Below are 17,277 nucleotides of genomic sequence, written 5' to 3'. Positions count from 1 at the left end.
AAATCATCCCAGTATGTGCACAAAGACATGAAGCTGCAGTGAATTTGATTCATTTCCATGCAGTGTGACCAGAACAGAATCAACAAGATCATAATCCATTGCACTTATGAAACAATTGAATCAAAAGAAGTGCTAGAAACATTGAGAAAGATTCATCTAAAACTCAGTCTATGATCAGATCAGATCTGACAGGAGCAAATTCTGGGTAGGGATATGAACAGAACTGGCAAACTAGCTGTGATCATCTTAAATACATTTTTTTGTCAGGATTCAAATTCAGCAGATATTTCCTATTAATTCTCACTGAGAAGTGTTGAATTAAGGGACAAGAAGACAGATTACGGGAATAAAAATTCCCTATATTTTTATAATTAAGTATAAAATTATACTGGGGTATAATTCGGTGGGCATACAAAGACCCAAAATATCTTAACTGTAAGCTTTGCCTTCAGAATGGTGCAGTGTCCTGGAAGCCAGAAAGGACACCTTTGGCATTCTCCATCCTTCACTATTTTTTCTGGACGTGGTTTCATGTTTCAAGGCTCACCTTTCCCTTACAGTGGTCCAGCTCCTATCAATGAAGCTACATCAGCTGGAAAATAGCCTTGATTCAGGAAGGGAGGCAAAATGTGTAGACCCACTGCAAACAAGCCACCAAGCAATGGAGGAGGGAGGCAAAGTGTCATGGTGGCAATCCATTGGCTTTAAAAGCACCCAAGTGTCCAAATTACTGAAAATCTGAATATTAAAGGACTACAGGGCACAGATTTTACAGAAAGCACCTTTCTATCATGCATGTTTTCACTTTTTCTGTCATACTTATGCACTGCAATCTCCTAGGTATGTAAACCAATGACCAGATAGCTTCAGTGATCTCTCAAAAATTTAACCCCATTTGATTTTAAAAATAGAAGTGTTTGTTCTCTGGGAGGAATTAGAGAAAGTAACAGAGAAAGACAAATCAGAATGGAGTTTCTGAAGAAAAATAGGCAAAATAATGTGGATGTGTACTTTGGTGAAGGTTCAATGTAAAACTGATCTTCAAATTGCAGCTTTACTGCATGTCCATTGGGAGCAGTTATGGTCCAGACACAGTCAGCATGTGGAGGGTAATTGCTCGGATAGTTGGGGGAAGATGTATATCCACTGGGGTTGAAATCATTGATATAAATGTTGCCTCCGCAGGCTGGGAAAGAAAAATCACCAATAAAAAACAACGTGAAAAGGAAATGGGTGAGGCATCAAAAATATGACTTATCACTATATTCCAACACAGTTTCCTTTTGATGTCATATAGGCACATCAAAAAACAAATGCATTCTATTGCTTGCTGTGGGAAAACATTTTAATGCAGTAGAATCCTATATTCCTGTGTTCCTGCTTACCTAACTCTCCTCATTTCAAACTGCTATTACTTCTTCCTTGGATTGCTTATAAAACAAGCAGAAAACATGTTTCTTGCCTTGTTCCTATGCAAATTCCCAACAGCTAAGAAGATCACAAGTCAGATCTATCAATATTTCTGTCAATCATTCCCAGCTTCTACTTTCCAAGAACTGAAATGTCTGAGATAATGAATGTGTAAGGAATGCCGGTCAGAGTAAACATGAAAGTTTGTTCAGGTCCTTTTCCTGACAAAAATATGTTTATTTTGACCAGAACCTTTCTGTCCCAAACCCCCTCTATATTCTAGCAATACTGGTTTAACCCAGGGCTTTACTCAGGTTCCATAAATTGAAGGGATAGAAATGCTATTGTACAGCTTCACCTATTCCCCTCATGAATTCTCTGAAGTAATGCTAATTCTTTGGGGCAGCAGGGAAAATAGGCAGCAATAAAGCACTTAAAGATTTTAGCTGATTGACAGGTTGCCTTAGTTGCTTAGATATGGCGTTTAACAGGTCTCCAGGTGTGCCAAGTGGTGCCTGCTATGATCACAGTGGGATAACTGCAAATGCCAAGTTCGTGATTTCCTCCTGGGACGTGAGTCTCCGTTTTGTTCATTCTTTCAAAGAAGTTAGGTTTGGCAATTAATGTTATTTTCTCAGCTGGGCGTAAAACTTGTGAGAAATGTTGACACCTTTCTAGACACACTACCCTGAAAAGTTCCTAACTTCACTTAGCACTTGCACTGGGTACTAAATGTTCAAAATAAAGGTCTTGTTTCCAGGAGTTTTTTCCTTTCCTGTATGAATTTTTAACATCTCTTCCTAACTGTAGATGCTACTTCCCTATTAAAGGGTCACTTTTATTTTTTTTTCAATCTATTTTTAATATCTTGAGTGACCTGAGCCTGACACTCTTTAAAAAAGAGAAATCTGACTGTCAGATCAGAAGTCATGCACTGCAAGACATTTTTCAGACATCTGATTCTATCAGGGCTGGGACTTAGAACAAAAATATCCTTTTAGAGGACAAACTCCAAGTTACATGTGTATAAGTTGCAGAATTTAAGTTTGTTACCTAGACTTACCTAGACTCTTGGCCTCATATTTCAGTTTGAATCCTTGACCCTCATTCCTGCTGTCAGAAGTGAAGTGGACAAACAGCTGATTGTCAGTGGTGTACATGGTAGAGATGGGGCTGCTTCCACAAAACCGTCCATTCCCTCTTGCAGACACCAGAGGTGGGGCAGCATTATCTAACCCATTCCTCAGCTAGAACAGAAATTGCTAATGTTACTCAAGCAAACAGGTCTTGAATGTAATCTTTGTGCACACACCATCTTAATGCTTCCAGCCACAGGGGAAATTAGTAAACTAATGATTAATTAATGCACATAAATAAAAGAGAGAGAGTGAAATAGAGAGAAATATCATCTTTGATATTTCTCTTAGGTGTTTGCACCCCATGACATCTTGAGTTGGTTTACTGACCCTGAAATCTGTTAGATTCAGTAGCTTCAATAACTTTGAGGATTTGGTGACTCAGCCAATAACCTCACCTCTACGTAATCTCCAAGGATGCAGGAAGTGTCCTCGCTCATGATCTGGAAAGGCTGTTCAAAATGAACAGCAATGATAAATCCAGTGTTTACCACTACATGCCAGGAACAATTTAGATTAGGAGAATACTTTTGAGGGTAGCTGGGGGATGTTATCACACCGCTGCTTGTGTGCAAATAACCTCCACAACCTGAAAAAAAAAAAAGATAAAAGTTGAAGCAAAGAGAAAAACCCCAAAGCATCAAATATTCACCTATTCATTTAGAGAAAAACTAGGTCTCCTAAAAGATGTGATGGGTTAAAATAAATGCTGAAATTAGTGTATGAAGAGCTGAGTGACATATAGCAATGCACATGAGGAATGATCTCCCAAAATGCAAGCTTACAGATTTCAAGATGACACACACCAAAATTGCTGACCATGAGACTGTCGTCAGTCTTAACAGGTGAATAAGCAGGCAGCAATGTCAAGTGCCTTCCATGGTCTTATCATTACCCTGTCTGAGGACATTGCTTCTAACCATGGACCAAAACACTGCCATCTACTCCAGCTGCCAGTCAGAAAATGTTTTCCTGCTTGCCACTGCTGCCCTAACACTTTCTTGGTGCCTCAGCCCATACAGGAATCTGTCATCATTCCTGAGCTCATGTGGGAGGATTGTTGCTGGAAATTGCTGACATTCCTTCTAGAATTTATACAGCTTTCTTCTGCATTTGTCTCTTTCTGCTTTGAGTAATTTATTTCCTTCTCTTAGTTGAGCATTCTTTTACCCTTCAGCTGAGCTGTTTTAAACTTAGGCATATGCTTTTCTTTCTTCTGAAAAGTGACTGATCAAGTTGAATCATGCTTTGTTGAATTATATTGCTGGGAAAATAGCCAATTTTACATTTGTAGAATCAGACATTTATTAACACATATTCATGAGAGGTGAAAAATTAGATGTGTGTGTGCTTAATTAAATTGTAGACGGCTCTTAAAATGCCAGACACTGTAATGGCTCTTACTCCATTGTTAGCAGCAAGGCAGATATTAATCTGGGGGAGAAGAGAAATGAGTCTTACTTTTGTGATAAGAGGCATTAAACCCAGCTCCAGTGACACTTGCATCCGACATGAAGTGGATAAACATTGCATCTCCAGTTGATCTTATTGGCCCAGGAGGTTCTCGTCCACACAGAGTAGCCAGTACTGGGGAAAGACTATTGTCTCCTGAGATGAAAAGAACATGTTAGTGTTAAAACTGAATCAGTCCACATCTGCCTGTTTGTTGCTGTGGTTCACACTTTCAGGAAGGTGTGTTTCAAGACCTTTAATCTCTTACAGATTTAGAAATATTTTTATAGATTACCAAATATTTTGCTAGACTTAGCTGAATTTATTTTAACTAGCAGAATGTCTCAGAACAGAGGAAGAATACTGTTTCAGGGCATGTTCCCATTGTTATCAATATTGCTTAAACTCCGTGGAGATGAGAATTTGATGTATTTAGACCTTGGGTCTGCACTGCATCCTGTCAGGGTAGGGCAAGATTGGCTTCTCACCATCTTTGATAGTAAGTTTGTCATAGTTGCATGAGCTGTGAGATTCTATGTCTAGTGCCAGGATATTGAATTCCACAGTGGATCCAGGAGCTCTGATAAGCCACATACAGTCCTCAAGATTTCTGTAATTCATTGGCCACCTCGGTGAGAAGAGGAATGACGGTGTTTCTTCAGCTGTTACAGCCCCTCCACATGCGCCTGTCATGGACAAGAAGACCAAAAAAAAGAAAGCATCCTCTTTTTAAACTGAGTACACCCCTCATGTAATATAAGATGACAGTCCTATAATGAGGCACAATGAAGACACAGTGATGATGTGTGTAGTTACAGTAATGCAGGAATTCTTCAACTTCAGTTGGGATTGGAAGTATAAAACTTGAAAATCCTCATCCATAAGGATGTTCCTGTGCCACCTGCTGCAGCAATGATGTGACCTTTTTTATCTTGAGGAATATCTAACAAAATACCTAAGAGCATCTACCACAGTTTAACATATGTTATTGTGCTTGCTTCATATCACAGTGGCCAAAGTTCTAGAATGTTTTTTCAAGAGGCATAATTTTCCATGAAAGCATAACAAATGTTTAGATTTAATTAAATACCTGTGTAAAGAAAAATGATCCTGTAGCAACATGCTTATTTTTAGAACACTGTAAATTAGTATATTTAAGAGTCTCTAGAAATTGTTTTGAAAAGATCCTAAAATGCTTCATTGAAATGTCAATGAAAGCTTTCCCTCAGTAATAACTTGGGCTTTCTCTAGTGGGGAAGTTGGTTTGGAATTCTTTTAGTAAAGTTGAGTGCATCACTGGCTGCACTACTTGTAACTGTGCAACTCGCTGAAAACCCACCTCTAGCAATGGTCTGTGTGACAGCAGAAGTGTCCACGGCATACCACTCCAGAAGAAAGCCTTTTCCAGCCACAGACGAATCTGACTGGAACTGGATTGTCATTGAACTGCCAGAGGAGGCAAAAGAAGAGGGGTCTGCACCACAGTATGTTGCAATAGGACGAGAATGAACTGTGGGCCCATCATACACCTGCAGAGAGAAGAACAGTGCTGTTCCTCACAGAGTCGGATTTTCATCTGCCCCATACTCAGCAAATTTCCAAGGAGAAAATTATCCTCTTTAAATGAGTGAGGGATCTTTCAATAAATCCAAGTTACCAAGAAACCTCTCTTATAAAATGGGAATAAAATCTTCCTTTCCATTATACACTGTTAAAAGTGAAGCTTTCACAGAAGAAAGATCTGAATGGAATCAAATTCACCTCATTCATCACAGAGCTTCTCTTTCAAGATGTGGAATGACATCCCACATTTTAAAAAAGTCCATAGGTTCCATTTTTATCAATTTTTATTTTTATGATGGTAAAAATAACCCCATGATATCCAGGGAAAAGATAAGGAATTCCTTTTCTTTTTTTCCTTTATCTTTTTTACCCCCACTGAGGAAAGTATGCATTTTGAGTTCTATCAGATAAATATGCAGAAATATTTTTTTCATTGTATGTATTTATAACCCAAAATCTTGTCTGGTTACAAGATGTTTCTCCTTTGCTACCTTTCAAGCTTATTTTGTTCTTCTCATCTACCACTCAGTAAAATTGTCCAGTAGACAAAGATAGGAATTATTAAATAAACATTAACATTACTTTAATGATCTGATCCTTGAGTCAGGCTGATTTGCACACACTAAATGCCTAACTGATTTAAGAAACTTATTTTGTTTTCAGAGGGACAAAGAAAGGCAGGCTGTGTGAGGAGAAAAAAATGCTGTTAATATATGACATGAGATGAAATATAAGATTTTATTTCATTTTTGAACCAACATTACATTTGAAATCAATAAATTAATAATGAACTGAAAGTATTTATTTTATACTTTTCAAATATAAAAAAAGGATAATTAACTGCTTAAAAAAAAGAAAGCAAGAAGAGATTTACCTTATTTAAGTGTTATATCAGCTAAGTTCAAAAAGAAGTTGTGTTCTCTGTAGTTCATTTTGCTTAGCACCATGAGTGCTGTACTGAAGAAGCCCCTGCATATTGCTGGCAGGTTGGATTAGAGTATCTGTAAAAGGCCCTTTCCAACTCTAAACTACTCCATTATTCCATTTCTTAACCTGGCTAGACTGTATTACAGGGGCGTACAAAAAACCAATCAAACTAGAAGAGGCACCTTTCTACCATCAGCAGCTAAATTACTGATGTAGAGAGCAAAGAAGGTGCAAGTAAAGAATTGTTCCTTGTAGGATTTTAAAATAACTTTCTTTTTAAAAGCATTGAGATGTTACTATCACTGTTGTCCTTAACAGAATGGAGCAAATTCCAGTCTAGTATCTGACCTGAATTTCTTGAATAGTAATATTCAGGATTGTACCTTTGTGGACTTAATTTTAGTAAATTTCAAATTTACAGATTAGAAATATCTGTTAGGGAGCCAAAGAGTACGTAACTCTCCCTATAAATAATAATTATTGAAATGACAATACAGCAAAAACAATAAGCCACACCAGATCCTCAGAAATGTTTCTCATTCATCTTGTATGTTTCTCTATTCATCCATTTACTAAAGTTGGTTGAAATAAAATAACTTCTCAGAATGAAATCACCTTTAGCTTGTCATACTGGCAGCTGTGATGATTTTCGATATCCATCTGCAGGATACGGCCATGGATAACTTGTGAAGCATTAACGCTTATCCGCCATTGGTAATTGGAATTGTGGGGATAACTTCTGGGCCACTGTGGGGAAGCTATTTGTCCTCTGTCTCCCACAATGTCATTTCCATACACTGAAAAATAAGAAAGAGAGAACTAATGCCTCTAATTCACGTACAGTAAAAGAAACACTGGGGGGCCCATCTGACTTAATTTACTCAGGACTAGACAGTGCTGTAAGTCTGTAAGACATGTCTCAGACAGTTCTAAGATGCACATTAAATTATTTTCTTGCTTTGAGAGATGCAGTGTTCCCCTCTCTGAAGGAAATTACCCATTTGAGCCATGTGTGTCTACCTGAAGGAGAAGCAGGAAGACAGCACATCTACACTCTTCCCTGTCTCTGACTACTTTATGTTCATTTCTACCCAAAAGCATTAAGGAGTGGGTTTTTTTTTAAAGTGCCTGTGTGTGTTCTGGTGAAAAATGGTTCTGTCTCCATTGAGGCCCCCCTGAACTATTGATATTTCATTTTGAAAAGGAGTTAAATCTCAAAAGGAGGCAAATTATTAGAAGTTTAGCTTGCATAATCAAAATGGCTGTGGTTTATCTTCAGCAGTCTGTTCATACAGCAAGTCAGACTGATGTTGGCAGTGGCCCCCTGAAATTTTGGATCTATAAACCGGCATAATTTGCTTTTTTCTAATTCTGTTTCCTGATCAAACCAGATCAAAACAGAAAATAGACACTGCTCAAAAAGCAAAAAGGAAAGCTGGGAAAGAAATATTTTTTTCTTAATTTTCCAATTGCCTAATAAATATGATACACTTACATGCACACAAACTCTGTTCTGTCATTTTTAAGAGCATCCCTTTACATTCAGCAGATATTTTACAAAATATTTTTTAATTTATTTACAGACTTTTTGACATCAGCAAATATTTTCTAATAGACTTTAGAGGGCCAAACAATCACTTAGAATAATTTCAAAGGTAGTATGAAAGAGCAATAGTTTTCAATCAAATTACATGTACTTACAGTGAGAGAAGGTGGCCCTGAAGCCAACATCCATGCCTGAACTGTCCGAGACAAATTTGACCCACAGGATATGTCCAACAGTTGAGGTATAATTTGAAGGCAAGGAGTTGCCACAGAATCGTCCTGCCAGACGGCCTGTATCACTCCCTTCACGAATCTCCAGGTAATCTTTGGTGCAGCCATTACTGTTCTCCACCTGTAATGCTCTGTTCCAACAGCAGTAGAAGAGCATTAGCATGCATATGACTGGCACAGACCTCAGAGTGTGGCCTGCCAGGCCATTAATCCCACGTAGATGGTATCCTACTGTAAGAGTTAAGAAAAGGGCAGCAACAAAACCCTCAGCACCTACCAAGGCCATCAATACAGAGCATTTTCCAGCCCCTTACTTTATAACAGAGCTTCAATGTGTGTAGATACACATTTCAAAGAGTTCTCAAACCCTTTTAAAATTTCTTGGTTCTCCAAGAACAACCATAAAACTCAGAAAGCCCTGAGATATAATCTGGATTTTTAATGTAAATCCAGTGAGTGTTGGGTGCAGAGAATATCTTAACCCCTTCATATGTGCATTATTTCAGCACACTCTGTGGTGAGAAAACAATTGCTGATTTAGTTGTAGTTAAAACCTCAGAGGTCATAAATCCCTTAGCAATTTCTCCAGAATTATAAAATAGTGCTGTTTCTCTAGCCTCTGTGACTTAGCTATCTGCATGTGCAAAATAATAACAAGGATTGTTATCAGCTCTTCTAGACTATTTTTTACCATAAAAAAGGAATGAGATATAGTAATCAAACTATAAATTCTTAATTATTGCACCAAGCTGAATGCTAAATATATTCTAAAAATCATTTGGTATTCTAAATGAAATGCTTTTATACAAGCCAACTTGTTTTTCAGAAACAGGTTATTAATATACAGCAAAGATCCCAGAGAGCGCCTCTAATAATCAATGTCTTAAATATTTGTGCTTTCTTATATTCTGGTAACAACTTCACCATTTTAGATTTGAATATAGCCATATGTGTTCAGCATACCATGCTGTGAAATGGTTCCAACCACTCATCTGGATATACTTCAGAACAATTTAAAGCTAACCCTCACATTGCAAGATAGACATTTTAGTTCAGACTGAGCTGAAGAAAATTAATGCCTCATGCCAACAAAACTTTACAACCCCCTAACATTAAATTAAATAAAACAAATAGTGCTTTCTAACACAATTACTCCATGCCTTCCAGTATTTTCAGCTTGCCTTTCAGCTATGTGTAACTGAAGAAAAAGAATTAACATCTACTCAGTGTCACTTTATATAAGTGAATATATGTTCCACTGAAAGTTTCTGCTTCACACTAGAATTTTTGGTTGTTTCTTAAAGGTTACTGCTTATTTTGTAGCATTTTGAAAAGTGTTTTCAGGCTTTTGGAAAACATATTGGAAAATGTTTTCAGGCTGTAGTGCTTTTTCTCTGCTTCAGTGAGTAGTGGAGGAATAGAATGTCCTTTTTATTGCATTAGTGAATCAGTACATGCCTAACAAGTTGTGCCTTATGCAGTGAGTTTGTTACCAGAAAAATTTGCTTTTGTTCTGTTTAACTGCAAATGCAGGTTTCAGAGTTAGTTTTCTTTTCCTGCTCGCTTTTGGTAAGCTTTGCTAAAGGTCAGAGCTCTCTTTCTTGGCAGCAGCCACAGTTTGATGCCCGGAAACAGGGAGGCTCAGAAATCTACCTCATGAGTAAAGAACGACCTAACAGCCCTGGTAAAGGACCCACATTATTCTCCACATGACTTTCCTGTCAGAAGTGTTCAAAGAAAAGTTAGTTTACTGAAGGGAAAACAAAATTCCATCACATACTCTTCTGATTCCTGTTGTAGCTCCTCTGCTTTAACTGGAGAATTTTTGAAGAGTTTAACATCAATTTTAGAATCTCAGAATAGAATCATAGAATGTTTTGATTTGGAAGGGACCTTAAAGACCAGGTAGTTCCAAACTCCCTGCCATGGACAGGGACACCTTCCACTAGACCAGATTTCCCAGAGCCCCATCCAATCTGGCCTTGAACACTGCCAGGTTTGGGGCATCCACAACTCTAGGAAACCTGTTCCAGTGCCTCAGCACTCTCAGAGTAAAGAATTTCTTTCTAACATCTAATCCAAACCTGCCCATTTTCAGTTTGAAGCTATTGTCCCTTGTCCTGTCTCTACAGTTCCTGATGAAGGGTCCCTCTCCATCTCCCTGTAATCCCTCTTCAGATACTGGAAAGTAGCTAAGAAGTCTCCACACAGCCTTCTCTTCTCTAGCCTGAATAGCTCAAACTTTCTCATCCCATCTTCACAAAGGAGGTGCTCCAGTCCTCTTTTTAGCTTCGTGGCTTCCATGTCTTTCTTACATTGGGGGCAACACAACCATATGCAGTGTTCCAGGTGGGATCCCAGGGGAGCACAAGAGAGGAGCAGAATCCTCCCTCGACCTGCTGGCCACACTCCTTTGGATGCAGCCCAGGATTCCTTTGGCTTACTGGGCTGTGTGTGCACACTGCTGGCTCATGTTGAGTTTTTCAATCATCATCCCCAAGTCCTCTATAGAGCTGTTCTCAATCACTTCTCTGCCCAACCTGTGGGCATACCTGGGATTGCCCTGACCCAGGTTTAGGACTTGACACTTGACTTTGTTGAATTTCATGAGGTTTGCCTCAGCCCACCTCATAAATGCATCAAGATCCCTCCAGGGACATAACCCTACAAAGTGTGCAATATCTAGGCCCTTTATATTAATCAGCTATAAAATAAACAACAAAATGAATCTTTACATTGTAGGAATGTCCTTCATAAAAAAAAAAAGGTAGAGTGATGCTAAATTTCCTCTTGTTTATAAGTGAGTAAGAGCTGGCTTCTTCAGCATCCCATGCTGCTCAAATAATAAACCACCTATTTATATAATTCTGTATGTGCCTTAATATAAGCAATGACTAAGACAGGGAAACACTGATTGCAAGCTGCCACTAACCCCTGCTGTGTTCTCTTTCCAAGTTACTCTAAAAATATGTTTCAGCTTTATCACTCAGTAATTACATTTCCTAATAAACACAGAGCATCCTTCCTTCAGGTCTGTTAAAGGCTGAATAATAACCCCTGGCAATGCATTTACATGAAGGACAGCTGGAGCCGGTTGCCAGGGGAGCTGAGGATTGTCCAGACACACTCGCTGTTGGGCGGATATGGCTCGGGATAACCAGGGCTGTTGAAAGCTCCTCTGTCCATGTGGAAAGTACCCCCACAGGCTGCAATAAGAAAGAGACAGCAGAGGTTTGGAAAGGATGGCATAAAAAACAAAACAAAACAAAACAAGCTTGATAGAGATAGAGCACTTGCTAATCAAGAAAGCATTTCTCCTTGTCTCTTTGTTCTTTAGCTTGTTGATGAACTTGCTGAGATTTTGGCCAAAAAGAGGAAAGGCAACAGCAGAGGTTCAAAAATCAAATGGCAGAGAGAAAAAGAGGTAAAGGATCTCTTTTTTTTCTTAAAAGTCAGAGGCATAAGGACAGGTAGCACCTATATATGAACTTACATGATGATGATGCAGCATAGGTGGCATGGAAGCCCCTGGCAGTAATGTTGTTGTTGGAGACGAAATTCACCACCAAGGCATTACCAAAAGAAGTGATAGGATATGGCATAGTAGTGCCACAGTAACGGCCTGAAAGAGAGCAGACCAGAGAGGGAAAAAAACAAATGTTCAGTATGTAATTACTACTGCTAATTTAACATTTGGAGTTAATGCCTGACAACAAGCGGGAATAACGTTTGCTGCTTACAATTACGGTTGTCAATTCAATCAAAATAAAAAAGAAATACTCCGTTACATTTGCACAAAATTCAACTCTTGTGGCAATTTTTTTAACAGAAAAAGGACCTCTTGCACTCCAGACACCCTCGTCCCTGCCCATTCTGTCATTGAGTTCCCTCAATGAAAATGAAACAAATGAGGAATCATTACCTAATTGGAAATAAACCCCAACAAAAATCTATCAAATATATCTGACAACGGTTTCCATTTCACTCAATTGGTTTCTGATGAAAAGAACCCCAAGAAAACAACAAAAAAACCCCCTGAAAAATAACAGACCATTTATCTGGAAATGATGGATTGTAACACGGGGATTAGGAATATGAGTCATGATCTGTCAAAAAGGCATCTGGCAGTAAAAAGAAAAACAGCAGCTAGTATCACAGAATCATGGAATACTTTGGGTTGGAAGGACCCTTTAAAAGTCATCCAGTCCAACCACCCTGCAATGAACCAGGACATCTTCAACTAGCTCTGGTTGCTCAAAACCTCATCCAGCCTGACCTTGACTGTTTTCAGGCCACCTACCAATCTCCAGGAAAAACTTGTTGCAGTACTTCACAACCCTCACTGTAAAAAGATTTTTTGTTATATCTAGCTGAAATCTACCTTCTTTTAGCTTAAAACCATGACAATCTCAATATGCCTTTCTAAAATGTTTTCCCCCATCTTTCTTACATGTCTCCTTTAAGTACTAAAAAGTCCTTTTGGCAAGTGAAACCCAAGGATAGGAGACATAAAAAGAGTCCTGCTCCTAGTTACAAAACATTTAAATTGACTGCAACCCCACTGCCAACATAGAACATATACATAAGTAGAGCAAGGGAAAACACAATAAGACAAAGACATTCTGAATTTTCCAGAATAGAATTAGAGGGAGCCCTAGGGATACAAGGAGAGTTAGGACTACCCTGTGGCCAGGGCTCTGAATTTTGCTGCTTCAGGTTTCTCGTGGCACTTGAAGGGGATGGTACTATCCAGACAAGTCAGAAGAAAGCTGTAGGAAACTCAGGAAAGAGCTAAAAAATTAGGCTTTCCATGGCTTGATGAAAAACCATTTTCTGCTCCCAGAAGTCTGCAGCTCCCTTACCTGTGTTTAGTATGGACTGCACTTATTTGCTGTGCTTATGAGCTATGTTATATTTTTGTGCAGTTAACTGGAAATTAGGTTTAAACTGAATTCCTTGGTTCCCAGTATTGTTCAGCTGAGGAGGAAGGAAAAGGCAGCCGGAGTTAACACTAAACTGCAGGTTAGTAGGAGGATAGTCAGAGCCTGGGAGGACTCTGCCATTCATACTGAAGACTTATTCTCCATTCTCAATTTCCTCTGGCCAGAGAGGCCAAGGAGATTCTGTTACGAAAAAAAATCCATGAAGCAGGAGACCATGAACAGAAAACTTTCTCCTGCTTAACTTGGGTGTAGTCCTATATATATGAAATACACAAGGGAAAGGTACAATACCTTGAAGAGGAGCCTCATAGTTATTCCCATCCAAAATCTCCACAAAATCTGTTGTACAGTTTTGTCCATTGTTTTCAATATCAAAGTCAGTGAATGAAAGAGTGATGTGGTTAACTGGCAACAGGAAAAAGTAAAAATTTAGGAAGAAGTTTGTAATTTCACAGAGAAATAATTATATGTAAACAAATGTTCTTTCTTTCTGCTGAAGTCAATCAGTCCCCATAAAGCACATAATCTGAAGTAGTTTTTTTCATTATATATTGAATGAATTTGATATAAGTGCCTTAACCTTTAGTGCACAGGTCTGGTAAATCTCTCCACTACCTTTCAGTACTTTCTAGTTCAATCAATATTAGAAGAACAGGATTTAGCATATTCAAATGGATCTAAGTTTCCTTGTTTCTGAACAACTTCATTATATACTGAAAACTTTAAAAAATAAAGCATGGAAAATCTACAAACATTCAGAAACAAAACTTATTCCTACACACCCATGACCTGCTGTCCCTTGGCGATCTATACCATAGATCTGGACAAATGTGCCCTGCTCCAGGCTTAGAAAGAGCCACGTCTTTCATCATATTGCAACATTCCATATTCATCAATTGGACTGGTCAAAGGATCATTAACTACCCTCAGCTATACTTGTACAGAATTGGATTTTCCACACTCTTGGACTGCAGGCTATATCATGAAAAAGAGGATTTCTGATTCAGGGTATTTTTGACTCTCCTAATACTCTTGCTTGTCTGATATAAACAAAGGTGAAGTCATAGCTGGCAGAAGAAGAAGCTGTCCTTGACACCAATCTGGGACAGGAGTTACTACTGGCCTTAGGGTTCCATGCAGTTTGAGTGGGTCAGAAAGACTCTCATGATTTAGATGATAACTAAGTTTTCTCCCACACTGACCAAGCTGAATTTGACACAAATATTTTGCTTCTCACTGGGCCCACTTAATTGGCTTGAATAAGCTGAAATGATAGACATGGAGCCCAGGCTGCATTCAGCAGGGTGCCGCTGTCTGGCATTCAGCTGCATACGCATGTTCCTCACTCCTTTGTGTCCCGTCCGGTCAATCAATTACAGCTATCAATGCAGGTCCTCAGGATACACAGCAAAAAGGAAAAACACAGTGGGTGGCCAGAGCAGGAGACATGTTGGCCTTCCCAGTAAAAGCAGAGCAGGAACTCTGCTGTGGCCTGCCATTGGCTAAATCCATTGGCCATGGGTATGCAATGCAATGTATGGATGCTATTTATTTATGTAATGCCATGTGACGGCGTCATGAAGCCACGTGGAGCTGTAACATCAGGCATGGGGTGGTCCTGCTGGTAAGTGGAGGAAGTCATCACTTCTTATACAGCATTTTTATGGTCTCTCATACTCATGTAATTCAGGAGACAGCAGTCATGTATGAGTTTTCAATATGAATCCAGGGAAAGTTTGTCTCTAAAAATAAATGTTGTATAGGTGATGAACAGCTCAGATGATGTCCTTTTCAGGGACACTATTTGTATAAGTAATTATGCTAAAAAAATAATTGCTTATCTCCTAATTTATGTTTTGGTATTTTCTTGGTAAATTGACATTCATTTTATAAACTAGCAAAATAAACTTATAAATATGATTTAAACATTTTAGGATTTTAACAACAATGTCTAAATATAATATGTACAACTGAAGTAGAATAGTTGCAATCTAAAATTAGGATATTAGGATAGCATTATAGGATTTAACACGTACAAATTGTTTTTAGGAATCTTATACAATGTAAAGGTAATAGAAGGTATTAAAGGTAGTAGCAGTATCTGATGGAAAATATTTGCTGTTTTACGATTAATCACAAATCTGAGTAAAATTATGAATAGTTGAGAGTGTATCTATGCACAATACAACAGTTTATTTTATATACCTTTGTTTATGTTTGAAATTGAAATTTCTGTGTACCTTTTCTCATTATTCAATCTAATTCTTTAAATGTTAACAGCATAGATTTCATGTAACACAACTCCAGCTTGAAAACTGCAAATTAAAATAAGGTCGGCTAAATACTAGAGTGCTTTAATTATATGTAAACCCTTAGATTTTCTCACAAATGAATCCAGCTTCACATAGTATTCAACACCTCATTTATAACTGTAACACTTGGGTCACAGTAAATTGGCTAAGATGACAAAGCTGTAAATTGTTTTTCTCACTATGCACTAATCCTTTACAGTGAAATCTGACTTGTGACAGATTGGGAGAGCCACATTCACCAACTACCAGGATGCAGAACTTCCTAAAGAAATAAAGGAGGAATTTTGCATTGTTATTACAGAAAAGAAGATGAGGATGTTAGTCATCCCAACTAACTATAAAAGATGTTTTTACTTACATGGTTCCTGAGCCTGAATAATCCAGCTGCAGTTCTGATTGTTTGGGTATTTGGCAGGATACAGAGGAGAGGAAATTGCTGCCCCAACTGAATCTGACTCTATGAAACTTCCACATGCTTTAGAATGAAACACAAAGATATAGATACATATATAAATATTTATATATACACATCACCTTGCTTAGATTCTGTAGTGAAAATGAATGCACAAAGTGTAACATGGTACATCAACATGAAATGACAATAAAATTCACCATAGTATTTAATCAGAAGAAGAGGCTTAAGGATTAGTTCCCAACACTGGCTGCACTTTCTTGACTGGAATCCACATGCCATGCTGCACCTGGTTGACCATCTGTAAGAAGCCAGAGTGACTTCAAACTTGATGGTTTCCTTCTCTTCATAGCCCAGAAGAGATATCTTGGGGCCAAAAAACTTGGTTCAGGGTAGTGCAATACACCCATTTCTCTGGTCATTTGTGTGTGTTTGCAGCTTGGAAGAAAAAAATCATAACCATGACCATGTCCACAACCTTCCAGCCAAGGGTGGCCCCACATTGCATTGGCAGGATCCTCTTGTGAGCTGTGTCAGCAAAACTGCAGTTGTGTGAGGTGTTGCACACACATTAGAGCTTGACTGACTGCAGAACTTCAGCTGACAGTGCTTAGTGCTGCCATGCCTCATCTCTGAGCCCACTGGCTGCTCAAAAACTGCTCAGGTCAGAGTTTAACACACACCTGCTTTCAACTGCAGGGTGGGGAGATGAGTACTGAAGAGTAGGGTTCATTTATTGTGCTGTGCTGCCTAAAATACCAAACAAGAGATGGGACTTAGTGAACTGAGTTTTCTCTGGAAGTGGGAAGCGGGATTTCTAACATCCCAGGCAGGGAACACACACTCACCAGACATGGTTTGTGCAGTACTGAATCCAGTAAATGTGTTCTGAGAAAGCTGAACAGTTTAGGCTCTCACAGCTGTTAGCCAGAAATGCCTAATTAGGTAGCTAACTAGTACCTCAGTAACTGGGGTTTCCAAAATTTTTGTTGATACAAAACCCTCCTTTTCTTTATAATTTTAACAATATTTTCAAACAAAGAAACATTTCTGGGAAAAACAATAATTTATAGTGAAAAGAATCCTGAAAGGAAAATGAAAGAAACAGATTTTCTCTGCAAAAATTAAATGTCTGTATCAGGGGAAAATTGATTCCCAAATTATTGAGAAAAAGTAAAAGCAAATCACCAGATATCAAATAATATATAACTTCATGAAAAATTCTGCCCAGTTGGTGTCATTTTTCATTAAAAAGGAAACCATGTAAAATTCCAATTAGTCTGCCACAAATTGGATTGTTGATGTTTGGCAGGGTGTGCAGGCCTGAATCCATGGACTTCATCAAC

General features: G+C 38.4%; 1 protein-coding gene across 1 annotated transcript in view; it reads right to left on the bottom strand.

The window, feature by feature from the left end:
- CUBN (cubilin) overlaps positions 1-17,277 on the bottom strand; it is a 142,050-nt gene that overhangs the window by 46,497 nt on the left and 78,276 nt on the right. The window contains exons 33-44 of the mRNA XM_015618252.3: positions 15,878-15,994; positions 13,499-13,612; positions 11,758-11,886; positions 11,338-11,470; positions 8,190-8,395; positions 7,104-7,285; positions 5,338-5,527; positions 4,487-4,684; positions 4,008-4,154; positions 2,945-3,135; positions 2,474-2,657; positions 1,012-1,186 (exon numbers count right to left, since the gene is read on the bottom strand). Coding sequence (XP_015473738.1) covers positions 1,012-1,186; positions 2,474-2,657; positions 2,945-3,135; positions 4,008-4,154; positions 4,487-4,684; positions 5,338-5,527; positions 7,104-7,285; positions 8,190-8,395; positions 11,338-11,470; positions 11,758-11,886; positions 13,499-13,612; positions 15,878-15,994 — 1,966 coding nt within the window. The remainder of the gene's footprint in view (positions 1-1,011; positions 1,187-2,473; positions 2,658-2,944; positions 3,136-4,007; positions 4,155-4,486; positions 4,685-5,337; positions 5,528-7,103; positions 7,286-8,189; positions 8,396-11,337; positions 11,471-11,757; positions 11,887-13,498; positions 13,613-15,877; positions 15,995-17,277) is intronic.

The sequence above is a fragment of the Parus major genome, chromosome 2, assembly GCF_001522545.3.
Source record: "Parus major isolate Abel chromosome 2, Parus_major1.1, whole genome shotgun sequence".
Taxonomy (NCBI): domain Eukaryota; kingdom Metazoa; phylum Chordata; class Aves; order Passeriformes; family Paridae; genus Parus; species Parus major.
The sequence above is the reverse complement of the archived record's forward strand: the minus strand, read 5'-3'. Positions and strand labels throughout refer to the sequence as shown.